Source organism: Platalea leucorodia (genome assembly GCF_965183815.1).
Source record: "Platalea leucorodia genome assembly, chromosome: 1".
NCBI lineage: Eukaryota > Metazoa > Chordata > Aves > Pelecaniformes > Threskiornithidae > Platalea > Platalea leucorodia.
In genome coordinates, this window is record NC_138823.1 from 22247927 (window position 1) to 22266665 (window position 18739).

General features: G+C 37.3%; 1 protein-coding gene across 29 annotated transcripts in view; it reads right to left on the reverse strand.

Annotated features, from left to right (window-relative positions):
- The window catches only part of RIMS2 (regulating synaptic membrane exocytosis 2), a gene marked incomplete at both ends in the record, with an annotated part of 502005 nt that overhangs the window by 57019 nt on the left and 426247 nt on the right, over nucleotides 1–18739 (reverse strand). For 8 of the 29 annotated variants that reach the window (XM_082312752.1, XM_082312755.1, XM_082312740.1 and 5 more), the window contains one exon: nucleotides 1016–1257. The exons of the other annotated variants lie outside the window; for them this stretch is intronic. In XM_082312752.1, coding sequence (XP_082168878.1) covers nucleotides 1016–1257 — 242 coding nt within the window. The remainder of the gene's footprint in view (nucleotides 1–1015; nucleotides 1258–18739) is intronic. 29 annotated transcript variants of the gene reach the window in all.

Consider the following 18739-nt stretch of genomic DNA (forward strand, 5'->3'; position numbering starts at 1 on the left):
TTTCCAGAGAAATGAAAAATCTCTTATGCATGTTTGAATGGTGGTTAGCACAATGGAGACCTTCAGACGGGACCACACACAGCTGAACACTATAAACTTATGTTGAACCATATGACAACATTACAACAGTTTTGCTTAAATACTGAACATACAATATATTTTATGTGTATACCTTGAAACACATAAATATATATATGTGCATAACTATATAAATTGCTTAAACACTTTTATATATATGTCATTTAAATACAAGTAATCTTTTTCCATATAAGATACACTTGTCCTATACAGCTTCCTTAATTGACAATGAGAGCTTTTCAGAGTGCATTATATGGATTTTCCCTGAAATAGGAGGAATAGAAAAAAATGCATAAGATTTTAAATGCTTTAGGCATCAAAGAAGAAAAAATCTCCATTTTTCCTACGTAGAATATTTCAGTATCAAATTTTAACTGAAAGAAACAGAAATGAGGAAAATTTATACTGATGGTGAATACGCTTGTAGGCTGAAAAGAAAGGAATTAAAAAGCAATAAAACAGTTGTACTGCAGTAATAAAATATAACATATCATTTTGTTCAGAAAAATTGTTTCATTTCAAAATAAGGTTGCATGTTCAAATGTGAAAAAAAAAACCATATTGAAATATGCAAACACTATTTGTGACAAAAGTAAAGGAATTTTGCAACATTGCAGTGACCTTTCACAAACTCGCAGTAAGGATTGCACCCAAACAAGTACAGCAGCTCATGTTGGCTCCTGAGAAGAAAGGAATTAGTGCATTAAGCAGGTTCCAGCAAGCAGAAAATAAAAACCTCAGTCCAACCTGAAAAGGACCTTTGCTAAAAAAAAAATAGTTTAGTAAATGTCCAGAGAAAAAAGATGTTTGACTTCATTCCATAGAATATTGTCAATTAGGCAATTTCAACACGATATCCAAATGATTAAACCAAAATACGTACACATTATGTACATTTAAATGATAATTTGAGAGGGGAAAAAACTCCAGTTCCTACCAGTTTGGCTGAGTTGTGACGTGCTACGGCTTTTTCGCGAGAGTCCCACGATGGCGACCATCTTTGCACCGATGCTGGAGCGTCTCTTTTTGCCGCCACTGCCAACAGTGCCCACTGCCGTGTCCGACTGACTGCCATCGTTCTTCTCCAGTGTGTACATATCCCCGCCGATGCTGGTGCTCTTAGTCATGTTCTTTCCTGAGGCGCCCATCTGTCTGCTTTGCATTTTGGATGTAAAGACACTGTCAGCCAGTGGATGGATAAACAGCGCAGACAAAGAAGAGTAAAAAAGGGAAGACAGAAAAGGACAGGTTTCAGATGGAAGGTTTTGGGAGACTGGAGGGTAAAAGCAGCTAGTTCACACAGGTAGGGTTTGGTTTTTGAGTGGTAAAAAAGGAGCAATTTTAATTCTAGGATCCTGTTTGATCTCCTGTAAATATACTGGACGCATTAATTTTTTTTTTTTTTTAAATAATAAGCTCTTATTTACTGATTGTCTTAAAATACATTATCAGCAAAAGCATATAAAAGAATTAATACATCAATATACCATATATACATTTTTTGCTAGGAAATTTAAGTTCTGCAATCAGTGCTCTGCCCCTCTTCTTCTCACATACATACACACAAATAATCTATATTCCTCCAGGAAACAAATATTTGATTCATTACTGAGTGGAATGAAAGGATATCAGTCTGAAGCCTAGCTTTGGTTTCTAAACATCCAGACATTTCAAGAATGTTTTCAGTAATCTGGTTTAGCTCAGTCATCCTATGATTTTGATGAAATTACACAGTAATGAACAGCTGTAGGTCTTTTGCTCCCTGTTTTCAGCAACAAATACATGTATTATATATGTATTTCATACAACACTTGGCTGCTATGTGCCTTAGATCATCATTACTGACAAATGGAATTTAATTCTAATATACCTTTTGTACTCATTTATAGACGGTTTCTACATGGTCTACATGGCTGCGTCTAAATTATCTGCTGCACCATTTCACAACATGCCCCAGGGGGACCTGATGTCCCAGTGGTCCAGGCTAAGGGACCTTTCCTTTGCACAGAAATGACAATCTACAGCGATGACAGCAATAGCTATGCAAATTTTGCCCTGACATCTAACTGGTAGGTGTCTGGACAAACATCCAGATCTGGAATCCCTGGAGCACATGTGGGCCTGAGAATACATAAAGAATATTTCTATTTCAGTGAAGTTCTTGCATAGAACTTAGACCTTTATTATTGTGTTCGGTACAGTGCATCTCACTAAAAAGTCCCCACTAGATACAGTCTTACACAATCCACAAAACAGGGCAATATTTCCAAAAACCAGGGGAAATTATTTTTGTGTTAAATCACCAGTATATAAAGACTAAAAAAGAATACTTTTCCTTTTAAACAGATTTTCAAAAACATGCAAAGGCTATTTCTAGAGCTTAACTGCTCAGCAAATGGCTCTAGAGTAAATTTTAGTGGGTATAGCCACACTCCTTTCCCATTACGTATGATGGCATGAATCTGTTTCTAAAAAGGAAGGTTGTATTGCTTCTCTGTTAAGTTCTTATCATACATGTTCTGTCACACAAAACTTATCTATGGAGTTAATGCAGTGCCCTCAAAAGCAAAGGGATCACTGGGTCTCCTCCCACTCACTCCAGGGGAAACGGGATGAGGCATAACATTTGGAACAACGCTGCAACCGTTTAAAATATTTGAGAGGTACCCATAAAGTGCTCTGCTCTGTAGTTGACATCTGCATGTGCATGAAGGCACAAAACGCTTGGAGTTAAGCCACAAGACAGAGGAAAACTTATGAGCTATTTTACAGAAGTGGACCTCTGCCATTAAGTCAAAAAAATATTGTGTGTGCTTCTAAGGAAGTTATAAGGGAAAATTTGACACAGGAGTAGAAAACTAGAGCTATATATTTCTAAAACTGTTTTGAAAACAGATCTCTGGAGAGAGATCTTATGAATGCTCCTTTAGGGAAAGACTGTTAAGTCATTACTGAACCTCTGCTATTTCACGTGGGAGCTCATTTGCACAGCACAGACTGATAGGGGAAGTAACATTTTTACTGCTTGCAGAACAACCTATTCCAATGATTCATTTTTCAAGAATGATATTCAGAAAATCAGTGGGTTCCTGTCATATTTACTAACAGAAAATAATAATCATGGCATTGCTTTATAAGTGATATTAACATTTAGCAAAGGTCTTATGTCATAGCAGTGAAAACAGAAATACTCTGTTTTCTCATAAAACTTACACTGAGGAGAAGATTCCCATTTCCTGACTCTAATATGCCTTTGAGGTGCTTCATGTGTCATTTCCCAAGATGTATAATTCTATTTAAGTGCAATGGATTACAATAATTACCCTTATTAAAGAAATCAATGTGCTTAAAAATGTTGGCATGCAAACAAACTTGCTATAATTTCACTAGGCAGTTAACTATGAAAGCACTATGCATTACAAAAAATTGCTCCTTGGCTGCTTTCTAAAGGCTTCTGTATCACAAAATGAAGCTTTGCTGTGTACACCTCCCAACAATGAGGTAGAATTCCTTCAACCATGTTCTTTTGACCAACTGAGAAAAGTAGGAAAGAGAATTCAAGTAAGGAAAAAGGGATGTGGTTTAGATTTGTGTGGGTATACCACATACTACTACAAATGGCTAATATCAAAAGTTCAGTCACAAAACTTTTTTTTCCAGTAGATTTCTAAAAACATTTCCTTTAATTAAAGGTTTGCTGCTGTTTTGTGTTTTTTTTTTTTCCCTTTGTAAAAGCAGCAGAGAAGACATATTTGTTATGCTCCCAACTAGCAAGCAGCTCCTGGAGAAAGACATCACAGCTTTGTTTTTTCTCAATTCCTCTCTCACCAAAAAAAGCTTTGAGAAATAAGCACTAGGAGAGTTCTGAGTGACTTATAGTACCTCATAGTAAATCTGCAGTGGGCATGAGCAAGCCAAGTCCTTTATTAGCACTCTGAAACCTTTCTGGCCATCCAAACCCTAAGTCACTAATTATTCTTGGTAGATGCTTGGTATCCTCACCAGTGAAGCTATCTTTCTACCCAGACTGTGTTCTGGTGGTGCCAGAAATGTATTATTCCCAGAAAAATAGGGTGTTTAGTTCCTTTCTGAGGTAACAGAAATATAAGGTGGAGAGGGTAAATTAAAAGAGAGTAAATCCTACAATATTTTCTCTTATCAGGAAACAGAAATTACTTATACATGAAGTTTTCTTTACATGTACATACACACAAACATAATCATACACACACACATCCAGTTAAATAAGTACAATAATATGTTAAAACTGACATTAAATAAAAGTAATTTATGAGATTATATGAGTCAAGGAATAGATATGTACTAAAACCAGGGATCTCAAGGTGCCTTATAAGATATTAATCTTAAAAATATCCTCTGCAAAGAGAATATGCAACCAGGTTGGGGAAAAGTCCCCAAAATTAAATAAAAGAATTAACTATGCTAATCCCAATCACATGTGCATAATGGCATAATAATCACCCTTATTAGAATCAAACCAAGAACAAAATCATCACACAACCCCAGCTGCATGGCAGCCCACAGCCTACAGCAACAGCAGAGTGAAGGTGACAGCCAGGCCACTGACTTTGGCTTATGGGGACCAACTAGTCAACAAGAGCAGAGCAATGGGCAAAGCTCACACGGGAATGTTCCTTCCTGCATTACCCCTCAATTCAGGAACCTACCTCAGGACACCGAGAACTGCAGACAGATCTCTGTCTGTTAATTAGGCTAGAAACTCTACTCAGATGCTTAAATTTTCCAGTGAACAGAGCAAGATTTCTCTGCTCTGCCTTCAACTCCAATCACTGTCTTTTCTAGTTTTTCTCAGTTGTGAGAAGTATCTTTATACACCCTTCCTGAAATACAGTATTCCTCTGTAATCTCTTCACAAACAAGCAAAGGGAATACTCAAACAAGTTAAATGACTAATAATAGCTAAGTGTAAAACAAACTCTGAAATCTGATCATCCATTAAAACAGTCTACTTAAAGCAAACTCAAAACAGGTATTAAGCACATTTATGTTTTCCCAAGTGATAATTATTCCAGACAGTCAGGATCAAGTTGGGCGTGTCAGCTTCCTATGTATTTTACAGTACATTTTCTTTAACTGTGGCCACGTACACTATGGATAAATTTTAGAGGAATACTTTCTCAAAGCTAAAGCAGAAAGTTCTTCAAAACAAACAAGAGAAAAATAAGACATTAGAAAAGAAATAAGAGTAAGAAAGACGTGAGTGTGAGTGTGAGTACTTGTACTTTAAAGCCAACGATGGAATACAACAACCATAAGCACCAGATATTATTCTTAAAAATAGACCATACTAGCCAACTAAGGGGAGTCAGACTGACAGATACCTATGACAGGAAATTTAATATGGTCCTTATTGTCTTTGAAGACCGCTGTGCTGCACCTATAGTACTTAATAAAATGGCTCAGGCCTGTTCTCTGACCTTGACAGCCTGCATACACACATCCTTCCCAAAACAGGGTTTTCTCAGGCATGCTGCCTAGAGGAAACACCCTGACCCATGCTGTCTCCTGAATTGTGCCTGGGCTGAATCAGTGGCACCTTATTGGTGTGTCCAGCACAAAGCTATGCCAAGGAGGACACAAACTGTTTAAACAATATGGATGATTAAGAATATATCCTGGCCCTATCTAGCTTACTGGTATAGATATAGCCTTAAATTCCTTGACAATACTACAAATCTCAGATTGTTTTCAAATTCTGATATTCAACAAGGCAATTCTAGCCCATAAGATTTTTCTGAATGCTTTTAAAGAAAAATGGTAAGCAAGTATAAAACTGCTATTCATACATAGCCTTCTGGAAAATACAATGCTACGTTTCTGGATTTCTTAAAGGCATTAATCTTCAAGATCTCTTTGCAGAGACCCACTTGTTTTCAAAACAGGGAGTGCAATTATTCTCTGGAATCAAATTTGCTGTCAAGGTTTTCCAGACTCCTACTATAGCAGATAATCAGAAACTACCTTGTTTTTCTCCCCAGTTTGTGAATATCTGTGCTGAATTACAGAAAGATTAGAAAACATTGGCAGAGAAACTCTCCCAAAATACAATGCCTAGGACTGGCTACTTGGAAAATGACCCCTTCTGGAGTTGATGCATAGCCAGAGGGGAATACGATAAAGTGCTTAAGGAAATCCTCATAGAAGGGAGGCAGAGAAGTACGTCTCATAAGATCTTTGCTTTAGTCTTGGTATCTCCTGCTTTAGACAGACCATTTCCTTGATATTTGCCCAAGAAGGAAAGCAACTGGTTTTGAGGTTTGGGTTAAGGAGAGGGAAGATTTCACAGTGCAAAAGGATCCTGCCCTAAAGGCTGAGAAATGGATTTGAAGTCACTTGATATACAACAGTATAGCTGGTAACTCTTGCACCACATAAGATGGACTGCAGTGTGGGCAATGCTCCAGATCCTAGATAAACAGGTTCCAGAAAAAAAACTTGGTTTAATCAACATTTTCAGATGTTAAGAAGTAAAAAACAAGTCAGAAACTTCATCCAACCTCTCCCAATTTCTGACTGACTTATTAGTGCTTTAAAGGTGTTTAATAATCTTACAAGAAAATACTAGTTTTAGAACTAATAGATAATATTGTTGGCTGCTGTTGTATTTTCTATGAAGCAGTAGCAAGCACACTAAATCCTCGTTGTTTCATATGTACCAAATGGAAAGTCTTGTCCTGTCTCCATAGTTAAAAACCCTCAGTCTTTGGCTGCAGCTTTTGAATCAGTTGCAGAGTTGGACGGCATCTCACTCGTTGGTCAGATTCTTGCCTACGGAAACAGAAACTTTTTATAGAAACTGGCTGATTAGTATGATAAGTGCCAAATTTCCACAGGAACTTTTTGTTTAGGCCAGAAAAAGAAAAGAAAAGAAAACATAACATAAACTAAAAAAAAACCACTGACACCTGGGAGTCCTTATGCTTTATCATGCCTGTTGAGATTTACAATATGTGGCAAACCAACCAGAATGGTGATGGAGGAACTAAAGACAATGACTCCCCTGAAAGCTGTTACTGCTATAAAAAGCAATTATGAAGTCCCACAGGTTAAAGAACCTCATTAAGATTTTTGCAGGCATCCTATGTTGTTGCACAGGGCAGTACTCCCCATTCTTTCTGTACATTAAGCAATCCAACAGGCAGCAACAAGAAACGCAAAACTAAGAAAATACACTGACTCAGTCTTTCTCCGTAGACAAGAAATACAAACAACAGGCCCAAACCCAAATCTTAGGACACCATGGTCATTCAAAAAACACAGATCATATCCTTTCAGACATCCTCTGCCACCATCTCATTTTTCTCTCCTTGACTTATCAAAACGATAATTAGACTCTTGTAAGGTGAACACCTCCTTTTCCCTGTATGTCATTTGTTAAATAATATCATAATCCATCTGCCAGCTCAAAATAAGTCCCAGCACCAGGAACCCCAGCCCTGTAGCTCAGCTAGTGACTCGCTGAACTCAACAGTCATTTCCCATAACCCATAACTTTCCTGGCATTTTCTCCCATCTCTTCCTCTCCCTGCTCTTCCTTCCGTCATCTTCCTCACTAACATACTGACAAGACAGATATTTTGTGTTAGTAGGTGTAGAAAAGCTTTCTCTTCCCTACCCTGGTAAGTTGACATCACATCAGCAGGGTTCTGCAGGAGTAAACTACTGCTGAAGTTTTATAAAACTGACTTTTAAATCAGGCCCTGGCCGTGAACCATAACAGTCTGTAGCAGAAAGCAGCACACTGAGCAGTACAGAATCCTTACACTCAGTGACTCTTTGATCACTAACAAATTTCAAAGAATATCAATTGTTCTACAAAGAATAAATGAAAATGCTATTCTATCCATTTCTAAGTATGACTGGTAGCCTAAAATTATTATGACAATCTTGATTTATTTTTTTTCACTTGCCAACAAATATACTTTACTAAAACCAGCATTACAAAGCACAGACATTTTTCCAATCTACAGTATTATTAATATTTTTAAATGTGAAGGAGAAGATATCAATACCATCTAATGTACTGTATATTGTCAGTGGGATTTTTGATTTTTTTTTATTATTATTTTTGCAGTCTTCTTTACAGAAGAATTGGAAATCAAAACTTATAATCTTGATGCTCTGTCAAAAGTGTATGTATTGGAGAATCAGATTTACACTTAAGTCACTTGGTGGATCTTGCAGGTTTCTTAGTCAATATTACTACTTCCCTGTCATTTAGCTTATTTCTCTGGTAATGATCCCTAACGAAAATAAAGCACCTGCAATAGTAAAAATCCACTTTGCCAAGTGTGGAGTACAGCTGTGTGCTGTGATGTCCTAGGGAAAGGATTTTAACAAATTTTCAATTGTAATAGATATTTTCTAATACATGTCTCCTGTGCGACTGGAAGACCCATTGAAGATTTTTTTTACAACATTTTACAAGCAGGAGAGGAATTTTAATGCCATTCTTAGTAGACTTCTTAACTCATTTGGAGAGGCTCTCATTTTATGAATTTGCTGAGAAATTTAACAAAAACAGCATTATGGGGACAGCTGTGATGTAGGAAATATTTCCATAGGAACAATGCTAACGGCCAATGCACATACTCATCTGCCAATTCACATCAAAGAGAGACACTGCAGGTTCAAAATTGTAATGACGTAGTCTCCTGAGATTCACTTGGTCAAAAATTATCCTATTAACTCATTGATAATATAAATGTCTAATAGCTACTGGACTGACTTAATTATTAGGTTTATTTTATTGAAATTATAACAACAAAGTTGGTGGGAAGCAATAAAGCAGTGATTATGAAGTATTTTGTTATGTATATTGCTATTCAAAGAAAAATTGTGTGCACTTGTCAAAATAAAAGTAGCAATATTTTTATATGAAGTATCTGTTTCAAAGATCTCTTTCATTACAAATCAGAAATACCTCACCTGTTACAGTACATAGGTTGACTTGAACTGGATCTTCCCCACTCTGCTAGGCACCAAGCTCTGCACACTGCTTATTATTATAAATTAATAGATGTATAGATTTTCCATGTCATGACTAACATGCTTTTTTTTAAATAGGAACAAATTTAAAAATCATTTGGGGTCAGGGCATTGGATTACTTTTCAAACATTGCCACAACAAATGAGTGATGCAGAAAAAACACTGTAACAGATAACTGTTTCCAAACACTAGCAGTTGAATTCTTCACAGAGCTTCAGAGATTTTTTATAAAAGTTCTCACCATCTCTGAGAGAATAATTGGCCATTTTTTATATTAAAAAAACAATTTATAACAATTTCTTAATTTATAACAACTTTTTAATTTAAAGTTACAACAAAAATGATTTTATTCATATTCATCTACTGTTGACAAACTTCAAGTTTTCCTTTACAAAGTTACAGAAAAGCTTTATTGCCCTGCTACCAGTAGTGAATCTATGCAGAAATCCCTTCCTTTGACACAGTGAACTAAATGAGCCATTTACTATGTGTGAATTTAAAATAATGCTAGTGAGAAAACTATCCGAGGTCCAAAAGTCTTGCATTAGTCAGCTGTCATATCAGTTTGATATTAATTTGTAAATACAAGCAGTCCACATGAGGTCTGAATGCTTGGCAATAAAGTAAGTAAATTCCAAGCAAAGACAGAGTTAGTTTTGAATAGCAACCAAAATCTTTGAGTTTAGAAAGCATCTTCTTTAACCCAGCCTGGCAAGGAAACAACTGCATTTGTAAACAAGCTTGCCAAATTAAAACTGGCAGTGGGCAACCTGATTTAATTGAGAGTGTCTCTTACAGAAATGCACCTTGCATGTACTTAATCTGAAAGTTAAATGTTATGTGCTTATTCAAACATAGAGTTGAACTACAGTCTTCCAACAGAGATGGAAGAGAGGGGCCATTCTGTTTCCTATATTAACACTGCTGACTAAGTCACAAGCTATACTGCAAGTTTGCTTAGTGCTGCCCAGATTTGTTACTTGACAGGCTGAAAAGAAATGAAAAGCAAGCAGTGAACTAATAAACCAGACTTTAAATCCCCTATGTGTCCAAGACCTAAACCCACCAGAGAAATAATATAAAATCAAATTGGAAAATTAGAAAAATTTCAGACTTGAAGGCAGAAATTCTCAAAAATATATAGAGATAAGAGACATCATGTATTACCTCAGGGTAAGAGAAACCATGATTTATCATCTTCACTTGCTAAACTGAAATTAGCCATAAGGAAGATTTTCTTATTTAGAAAACACATAGACAGCTAGAAAACTTTGAAAGATAGACATGCAGGAACTGGATAGGATGCACTACTGAGATTGCATTAAGGGAAAAATCACATAATACACAGGGAAGAGCCAGATGTCCTGAAAGGGCTTTATTTAAATAAATTGCTGTAGTCAGTATGGATTTCACTGTAGCTGCTTCTATACTTCACTCATGAAAGACTGGATTGCTTTGATTAGTACTGTACAATGTGGATATGCTGATGCTCCTTGTACTGCTTATACGTATGCGTGTGGCAGCGGGTGTCTAAAGAATAAAGCAACTCTGACGTTTCCTTCATTCCTTGTAAATTCAGGTTGCTTGAGGACTGCGAAAAATCAAGGTCAGAATAGGCCCTGCTAACATCTCACAAACCCATAGCATCTCTCTGAATTGATCTTCTGGGACTGAGAGCTAAATGGACACGAGCAAGAGATCTGAAGCCATAATTACCTCAACCAAAGAGACATTATCTGGGACATCATGATCTTGCCTGTCTGACTTCTGTCACTTTGACAAAATGACTTTGAGTCACTTTGGGCCTCGGGGGGAAATTAGAAAAGCACACAGAAAACTTAAGACCATCATAAAAAGAAAATGTTGTGAGGAAACTTGGCTTACGTCTTTCTGAACACAAGTCTGCAAACTTTGTTTTTCTGACCCGGGGAAGACAAGTCTATGCCCAGAACTCCCTGCTGAGGCAATGCGCACGTTGCGTACCATACACATTTGGAGCAAAGGCTCCTCTTGTTTACCTCGGGCCTCCATAGGAATTGCGTTCGTGTTATGGCTACAATCTGGGAAACGCCAGGCTCCCAGTGGTATTTGTAGGGAAATACATAGGCTTATTTCCTACTAGGGGCCACCTGATGACACATCTCCCAGCTTGTTTAGATAGCACCTTATGGACTTTACAAACTAAAAGGAGTATGAACATCATGCAGGTACAGTGATAGTACTGAATCAAAATGTTCAAATGCTTGGTCAAGTAACATTAAAATCAGATAGATGGGCAATGTCAAACTGCTGGAGTATCATCTTACCATAGGTATTAAGTAAGCAATAGTAAGACTAGCACTGGGCCCCTGACTCTTCATTAAAATATCATACTTGCCAGAGAGGTCTGGCAATGTGTTTCAAAGGCACTGGCACAAAACCAGTAACTGTTTTAGAAATACTTTTATGAAGTAACAAGAAGGAGTTTATGTCTGTTTCTTAGAAGGCTAAGTGATAAGCTTATTAATTATTTTTAATTAAGTACATTTAGAGAAATCAGAAAAGGACCAATATTATTTTTACAGAATCTTTTCACTTATACTCAGGTAAAATTAGTGAAAACATACAGCACTAAGACAGAACCACAGAATCATAATATCAAAGAAAGAAAAGGCTGATGGGCTTCAACATTCAATTCCTTGTTTTTTAAGTTTCTACGCCATACTTAATTGTTGCTATTGCTATTCTTGTCCACAGACCTGTTCTGCTAAATCCTGTACAAATTAAGATAAAAAAGTCTGTCTATTGAAGAACTTATGATTCAATCTAGTTTTAAATATCTTCAGAAAATTAGTCTTTTTTAACACACATAAAAGTGCAAAAGCTCATTTCAACATTTAGATGTGCTTCAAAACCTCGTTTTAATTTTTCCCTTCATCCCTACTTCCCTGCATGTCTCCAGGGCTTTCCATCTGCACCTCTGTTTTTTTTTAAACTACTGATGCACTGTTTTTAAATAACCTTTTGTAACAGGAGTACATCAGTGCTTTCTGGATCACAGGTCAGAGCTGACTCAACAGAGGTTGAAGTGCAGGCTGCATTTCACGGAGAGGGAAGCTGTCTCAATGATATTGCATTGCTGTCAAAGAAAAAAATGTCTGAGTTCCCTGCTGGGCACCGTATATCAAAGCTGCAGACTGTTTCAAATGCGGTATTTTCACTGTTCACCTGTTAATAATGTGTACTTCCAAATTCATTACTTTATTATTTCCCAGTGGATCAAAATAAGTTTACTAGCTGTAAAGGAGTCTATACATCTTTTGTACTTACTCCAAACAAGAAAAAATGGGTCTCCAAGGATTTGATAGATCGTGATGAATAACTTAGAAACAGGTGACTTTGCTAGATTTCTTAAATTATTTGTATCTACTCTCAGTACAGATTTCACAACAAATATATGAATTCATATAATTCCTTTCTGAACCATTGATCTTTTGTATCCTTTTCCATATTTTTCCAGAAGTCACAGATAATTTTCTTCTGCGTGTCATCTACAAAAGTGTAAGAAACGAAATGGCAAAATTATTGACTCTGTGTGTTGCTACAGACCCAGTAGCTATATGAATTTACAGCTTTTGAAGATTTATCTGCCTTGCTGTCGAATACTAAAATTAAAAAACTTACATCAAAAAGTAGTGGGTTTGAATCTATGCTTCAAACGGGGCAAGAATTTGCCATGAACTGCTAACAGACTCTACGCAGCCCAATAATACTAACGAAATCTTACTGAAAACAAGTTTGGTTTGGGTCCTTTGATTTCTGAGTCACAGGCTGGCAATATATAAGCAGCTCTCTGCTTATCTAGTCAGAAGTATGCAGAAGAGTTATGTTAGGGGGACACAAAGTTGCTGCTTTTTCTTCAAGGACTCAGTCCATCATATTTGCCCCAGCTGCCTGAATAACGAAACGTTTTGCAGTTGAAAAGAGCTGGTAAACATTGTATTGCAACTTGCTGCTTTCATTCCAGGAATGGCAAGGTCACTTTGTTGTGATGTTAAAAAATTTGTTATACCAACATCTTGGGTTGAGAGCTGCAGCAGACTGCATGCTGACATGTTTTCCCTGAAAAATTACGTGAACATTGACATAGCTGTACACAAGTTCTCTCTCTAGCCATGGCAGAAATTATACTGGGTGAAGCGTCTCTCTCTCTCTCTCTCTCTGTGTCTCAGGAGCATAGACTGCCTGTACTGCAATTTTGCTAAAGGACTGATCATGCAGTGAGGAAAGAGTCTCAGGCTACAGCTTTCCTTTACAAACATATGGCCTGTTTGGCTAGAAAGGTTAGGCACAATTAACTTCTTTCATCCAGTAGTGTAGTTGGAGCAATCATTACAATAATTCTGAAATAGCTTTAAGAAACCAAACAGAGCATGTACATTGAAAAAGGATTCTTGATGCTTGTTATCTTTTGCACAGTTTTTGATATTTTTAACAGAATATAGATTTTTCAAAAAATTTTACTGGCTTCCACCCCTGTGAAGGAGCTTGCACAGACTGAATTGACATGCTTTTTTATCCAGCTTTGCAAAACACTGCATTTAACTGATAATAGCTGCAATCACAGTGGTAGGCTCATAAAAACTGAAATACTGAGATTACAATATAATGAAAAACTAAGGAACAAATACTCATCAGGAATCAGTTCTAAAACGTACAAATTAAATTCTTTAAAGTTTTTTTTTTGACTGAATGACACAAAAAAAACCACTAGAAAGTGAATTTGAAACAAATCTTTATACCCAACAAGGGAAAGGGTGCAGAGAGCATGAAGAACCATTAGGAAGAGAAAAAGTTTTGTATCTGAACAAATCCATTACTTAAAACTACATCCTGCACGCTGTTTCTTGTATCTTCAAGTGCCTCTGCAAAATGACATCCCAGCTGACTTTTTCTACTATAAATTCTCCTTCCTCGGTTGTGTCATCTTCCTACTTAATCAGCTCTATTTCCTCTACTGTCCTTTAGCATTCACTTGTTTTCTTCACACGAGACGTCACTGATTTCTTCCAATACATAGCAAAACACATGACCGATTCTTCTGTGCTGTCTCTGCATTCTCCTCTTTACACATTTCTCTCCCCTTGCCCCTGTCATGGATGCAGAATTTTCTCACTGGATCTCTTCATCAAGTGTTTGATTTGCCTAAATGATCGTATGCTATCTTCTGATTTCCTTTCCCCCCATGCCTCTTTCCTTATTCTTACCTCTAGCCACTTGGTCATCACTGGCTCTTTCCCCAAATCATAGAAACATGCTTTAGCATATCCCTTTAGAAAGTAATGCAAAACATCTAGTCTTGCTCTCATCAGTTCTGCAACTACAGCCACATCTCCTTTCTCCTTTTCATCTTTGGATTAATTGAACACATTGTTTTAAGTAAATCTCTTGAGTTCTTGTTTTCCAATTACATTTCAAACCCTTTCCAAACAACTGTCTTTCCCTTTTTGCATTCAGTTGAAACTACTCCTGCCAAAGTCTTTAATGATTTCTTAAGATTTCAAAAGTACACTGTTTTCTTCTTTGCTTTGCTACAATTAACCATGCTCTAATATGTTACTTCCCTTAGTTCCCACAGTTCACTCACTCTCAATTTTTTTCTCCTTCTAACGTTTCATTCAAAATGTGCCCTAGTAGATTTTCATTTTCTGCCCACCCAGTTAACTGTGACAGTCCCACAGGGTTGTAGAGGATTGTCTCCTCTATTGCTATCCCTCAAACATCATCCCTTCATCAACAGTACATCAAAGCATTATCCCCTCTGCAATAAAAACTCCCTCTCATTTCCCCTGTATCCTCCTGCCTACACTAAAACCTTTCTTTGGCACCTCCTTGTGAATCACCGATCTCAACTCAGTATCATTAAACTCAGTATTTCCCACCAAGACCTCTCTTCTGCTTCTCCCAGCCATGTGGATCATGCGTGTCATTCAGGCCTGCTATCTGGGCAGGCCTTTTAATTCAGGCTTCATATTAGGTCCACTTTTTTGTGACTTGCACATGCTTTGTATTTCACATCTCTACCCTCTCTGTCCACCCACACAGATTGTTTTGTCCACTCTCTCACCATTTCAGATGCCAGCTACTGCAGCACTTTTCTCCAGCCCTGGCAATTCACCTACCCTAACCCCTTCCAGGATACTGTAGGAAAGATAAGTTTCATAGCCTTTTAATTTGGCTGCGTCACCTTTCTTCATACATCAGTAAAAAGCTATAACCTCTTTTATCCAGTTGTACATAATTCATCTTTATTTTCTAGTATTTTAGCAGTTGTTCATTATCACATTTATCTTCTCACATTCAAGACTGAAAGATCGGTTCCTGCCACTCATCAGACTTGTTCCATCATCCACTTGAGACATTTTTAGTAAGCACCTTGTATGTTTTCCTCATTGCCTCTAATGCTTGAAAAGAGCTCTCCAGAAACATTCACAGAGCTATCTTATTTTCTTTTTTGAAATCTCTCCTTAGTACTCTCTGTTGTCAAGATGTCCCCAACCCAGTGTTGTAACTATCTCCTGTCATGTGGAACGTTTCTTAATTCTCATCTGTTTCCCTCTCTGGACTCATATATCATCTTATGATTTAGGCTCTGTGTGCTTGGAACAGAGGTTATATTTTCCTTCTGTATTTCAGCAGCGTGTAGCACAGTGAAATCCTGCTCTGTGATTACAAGTGCTGTGTATTCATATGATAAAACAAAACTATCATGACTATCAGAATTAATGCTTAGGATTGATATTTAGAAAAAATGTTAAGGAAGGTTAAGAATTAGAGCAGTCTTAAACAGATTTCCTGCAATAAAAATTATGAATGTTCACACATTAGATCTAAGAGGGCTTTTTTTATCCGTGATACCATCAGGGAGCTGGAATAAGAAATAATGTCAGAGAACTATACATAAGGGTTCTTTAAAAATTACAACAGGGAAGCTTGATCCATGCTTTCTGTTTACTAACACGTATTGCCAAGAAAGAACACAATTATGTTTTCCCTATAGGTCAGCCATATGCCAATGTTTAGTTTTACAAGGTTTAATGAAGGCAAAATCTGATGCTGCAGCTATTTCTGCCAAAAAGGATTTATTGATTTATTGTGCTCCAGTGCTCCAAAAGCTAATGCAGTTTATTGCACTGAGGGACTCTTTAAGATAGGCATGGGATGAATCCATGATGGATATCTGTCTTCACGGTCATTTAAGTTACACTGAACCCACCTATGATCTCAGCAGACTGAAGCCCTTAGTGCGACTATTACCATTACCCATAAAGTATGTAAGCACAGTGACATCTTCATCCCTGAAGAACTAATTTTTGATGGTGGAGTGATTAAGAGCAGCCCCGATGTTCCAGATTGCTCAGAAGAAAGGCGACTGCTGTTCAACTAAAGATGCACCTCTGAAGTAAAAATACATGTTGAAAATTCCCATCTGTAATATAGCTTTTATTGATGCCCAAGGTCTCAGGAACTAGATGATAATTTACTGCTATTCTGTGATGGATGAACTGGCTGCTTTTTTTCCGTTGGGTCTCTCAAATACCTATTGATACGTTTAATTATTATGTGATGCTTTGGTGATTGCTTAATATTGGCAGCAGGTCTGAAAACATTTTTTGGAAAGCTGAAGTTGTTAACTTACTTATAACTATCTTATAAATTGCCGTGTATAAGGTATCTTATAAATTGCCAAACAAGCAAGCAGAAGGCACTGAATTTACAACAATGCTTAGGATCGATCCTGCCTTTGGCTTTGTCCGCTGAATACACAAGCCACGATATTTCAGAATGTTAATGATACACAAGCATATAAATCTATACATAATACATATACCTGTATGTATATAGGAATTAATCTGTGCTTTTGAGTTTGCTTCTTACCCTAGACAATACTAAGAAGATGAGCAATTACTGTACCATGGGAAAGGAAGCTGGATATAGAGAAGCTTTCCTTTTTATTCACAACTTACCTACTAAAAGTGGTCAAAATGGGCAAAGTGGGCAAATAATACTAGAGGTTGATTTCCATGTTGGGAGCCAAAATCTAACAAAAACAAAACTCACTGCACAGCAGTTACTTGTTTCTTTGTCAGGTAGGGACTCCTAACTTGTGCTGCTTCTTCATGAAGGCAGAGAGCAGCTAACAAGCAGAGGAGCAAGCTGGCATGGGGAACAAGAAGTTGTTTCTCAGAGAGAAACTTTCTGTGAGGGACAGAATTTTGGCTGAAGACTAACCTGAGTGAAAGCTGGAAATCAGGAATAGGATCATGCTTTTTGAGAGGCAGGACTTCCAGATCCATTCCTCCTATGAGGAAAGGCCAAAAGAGCTGGGGCTGTTCAGCCTGGAGAAGAGAAGGCTGTGGGGAGACCTTATTGCAGCCTTTCAATACTTAAAGGGGGCCTACAACAAAGATGGGGATAGTCTTTTTAGCAAGGTCTGCTGTGACAGGACAAGGGGTAATGGTTTTAAAGTAAAAGAGGGTAGATTTAGATTAAACACAAGGAAAAAAATTTTCACAATGAGGGTGGTGAAACAGTGGAACGGGTTGCCCAGAGAAGTGGTAGATGCCCCATCCTTGGAAACATTCAAGGCCAGGCTGGATGGGGCTGTGAGCAACCTGCTCTAGTTGAAGATGTCCCTGCCCACTGCAGGGGGTTGGACTAAATGAACTTTAAAGGTCCCTTCCATCCCAAAGCATTCTATGATTCTATGATTCTATGATTCTATGACTAAACTGGGAACTTAGTGGGAGCCAGGAAAAAAAAAGTCTTTAAAACATCTTTTCCCACACTACCATTTAGAAAGTCCCTGGAACACGTATGTCAAGGCAGTCTTAAAGACAGCTGTTTCTAAACAACTGCTTTTTGCTGAATTCTAAAATGCACTCACATGAGTGAAGGAATGATGGCACTTAATGTATAAAAGCAGCAATATGGCTATACTGGCCCATACCACCCCAGACTGAACACTGTGCATTTTGATTCTCTTTTTGTATCGCTTTTGGTTTGTGCATGTTCACGTGAGTGTGTATGTACAGGCATGTACACATGCAAGTTTGTAGCGAAGGAAGAAAGTGGACTGCCATAGAGTGTTCTGTGCTTACCCTAATATATATGAGCACAGTTTTACAGGCATAAGTTATTCACAGGTAGTGCAGAACTAGCAGGCTAAAAGAAAGTATTTTTTTCTGAGATTTTCTGCCATTCTTGTGTAGTTGAGAAGGGTTTCAGGAAAATTCAGTAAATCTCAAACTCATTTTTTGCTAATGAAGAGAGAAGGAATATTGTATTTCTCTTAATACAAATTACATGGATTTTGCAATACAAAATGTCACTCATTTACATTAAAAGTCATGGTTCAAAGGAATTGTGGTAAAATACATAAATCTAGAATATTATCTGATAAAACCAGAGTCAATTGTGCTGAAATATTTCTGGACACAATAGCAAAGATACGTGACCCTTCCACAATACAGCAATCCAAGACAGTGATTCACATGGAACAAAAAAAAGGGAACACTCTGCCTATCCACATCAATTGTCGATCAATATGCACATTTATCAGCCTACACAAAGATGATTAAAAAAAAAATC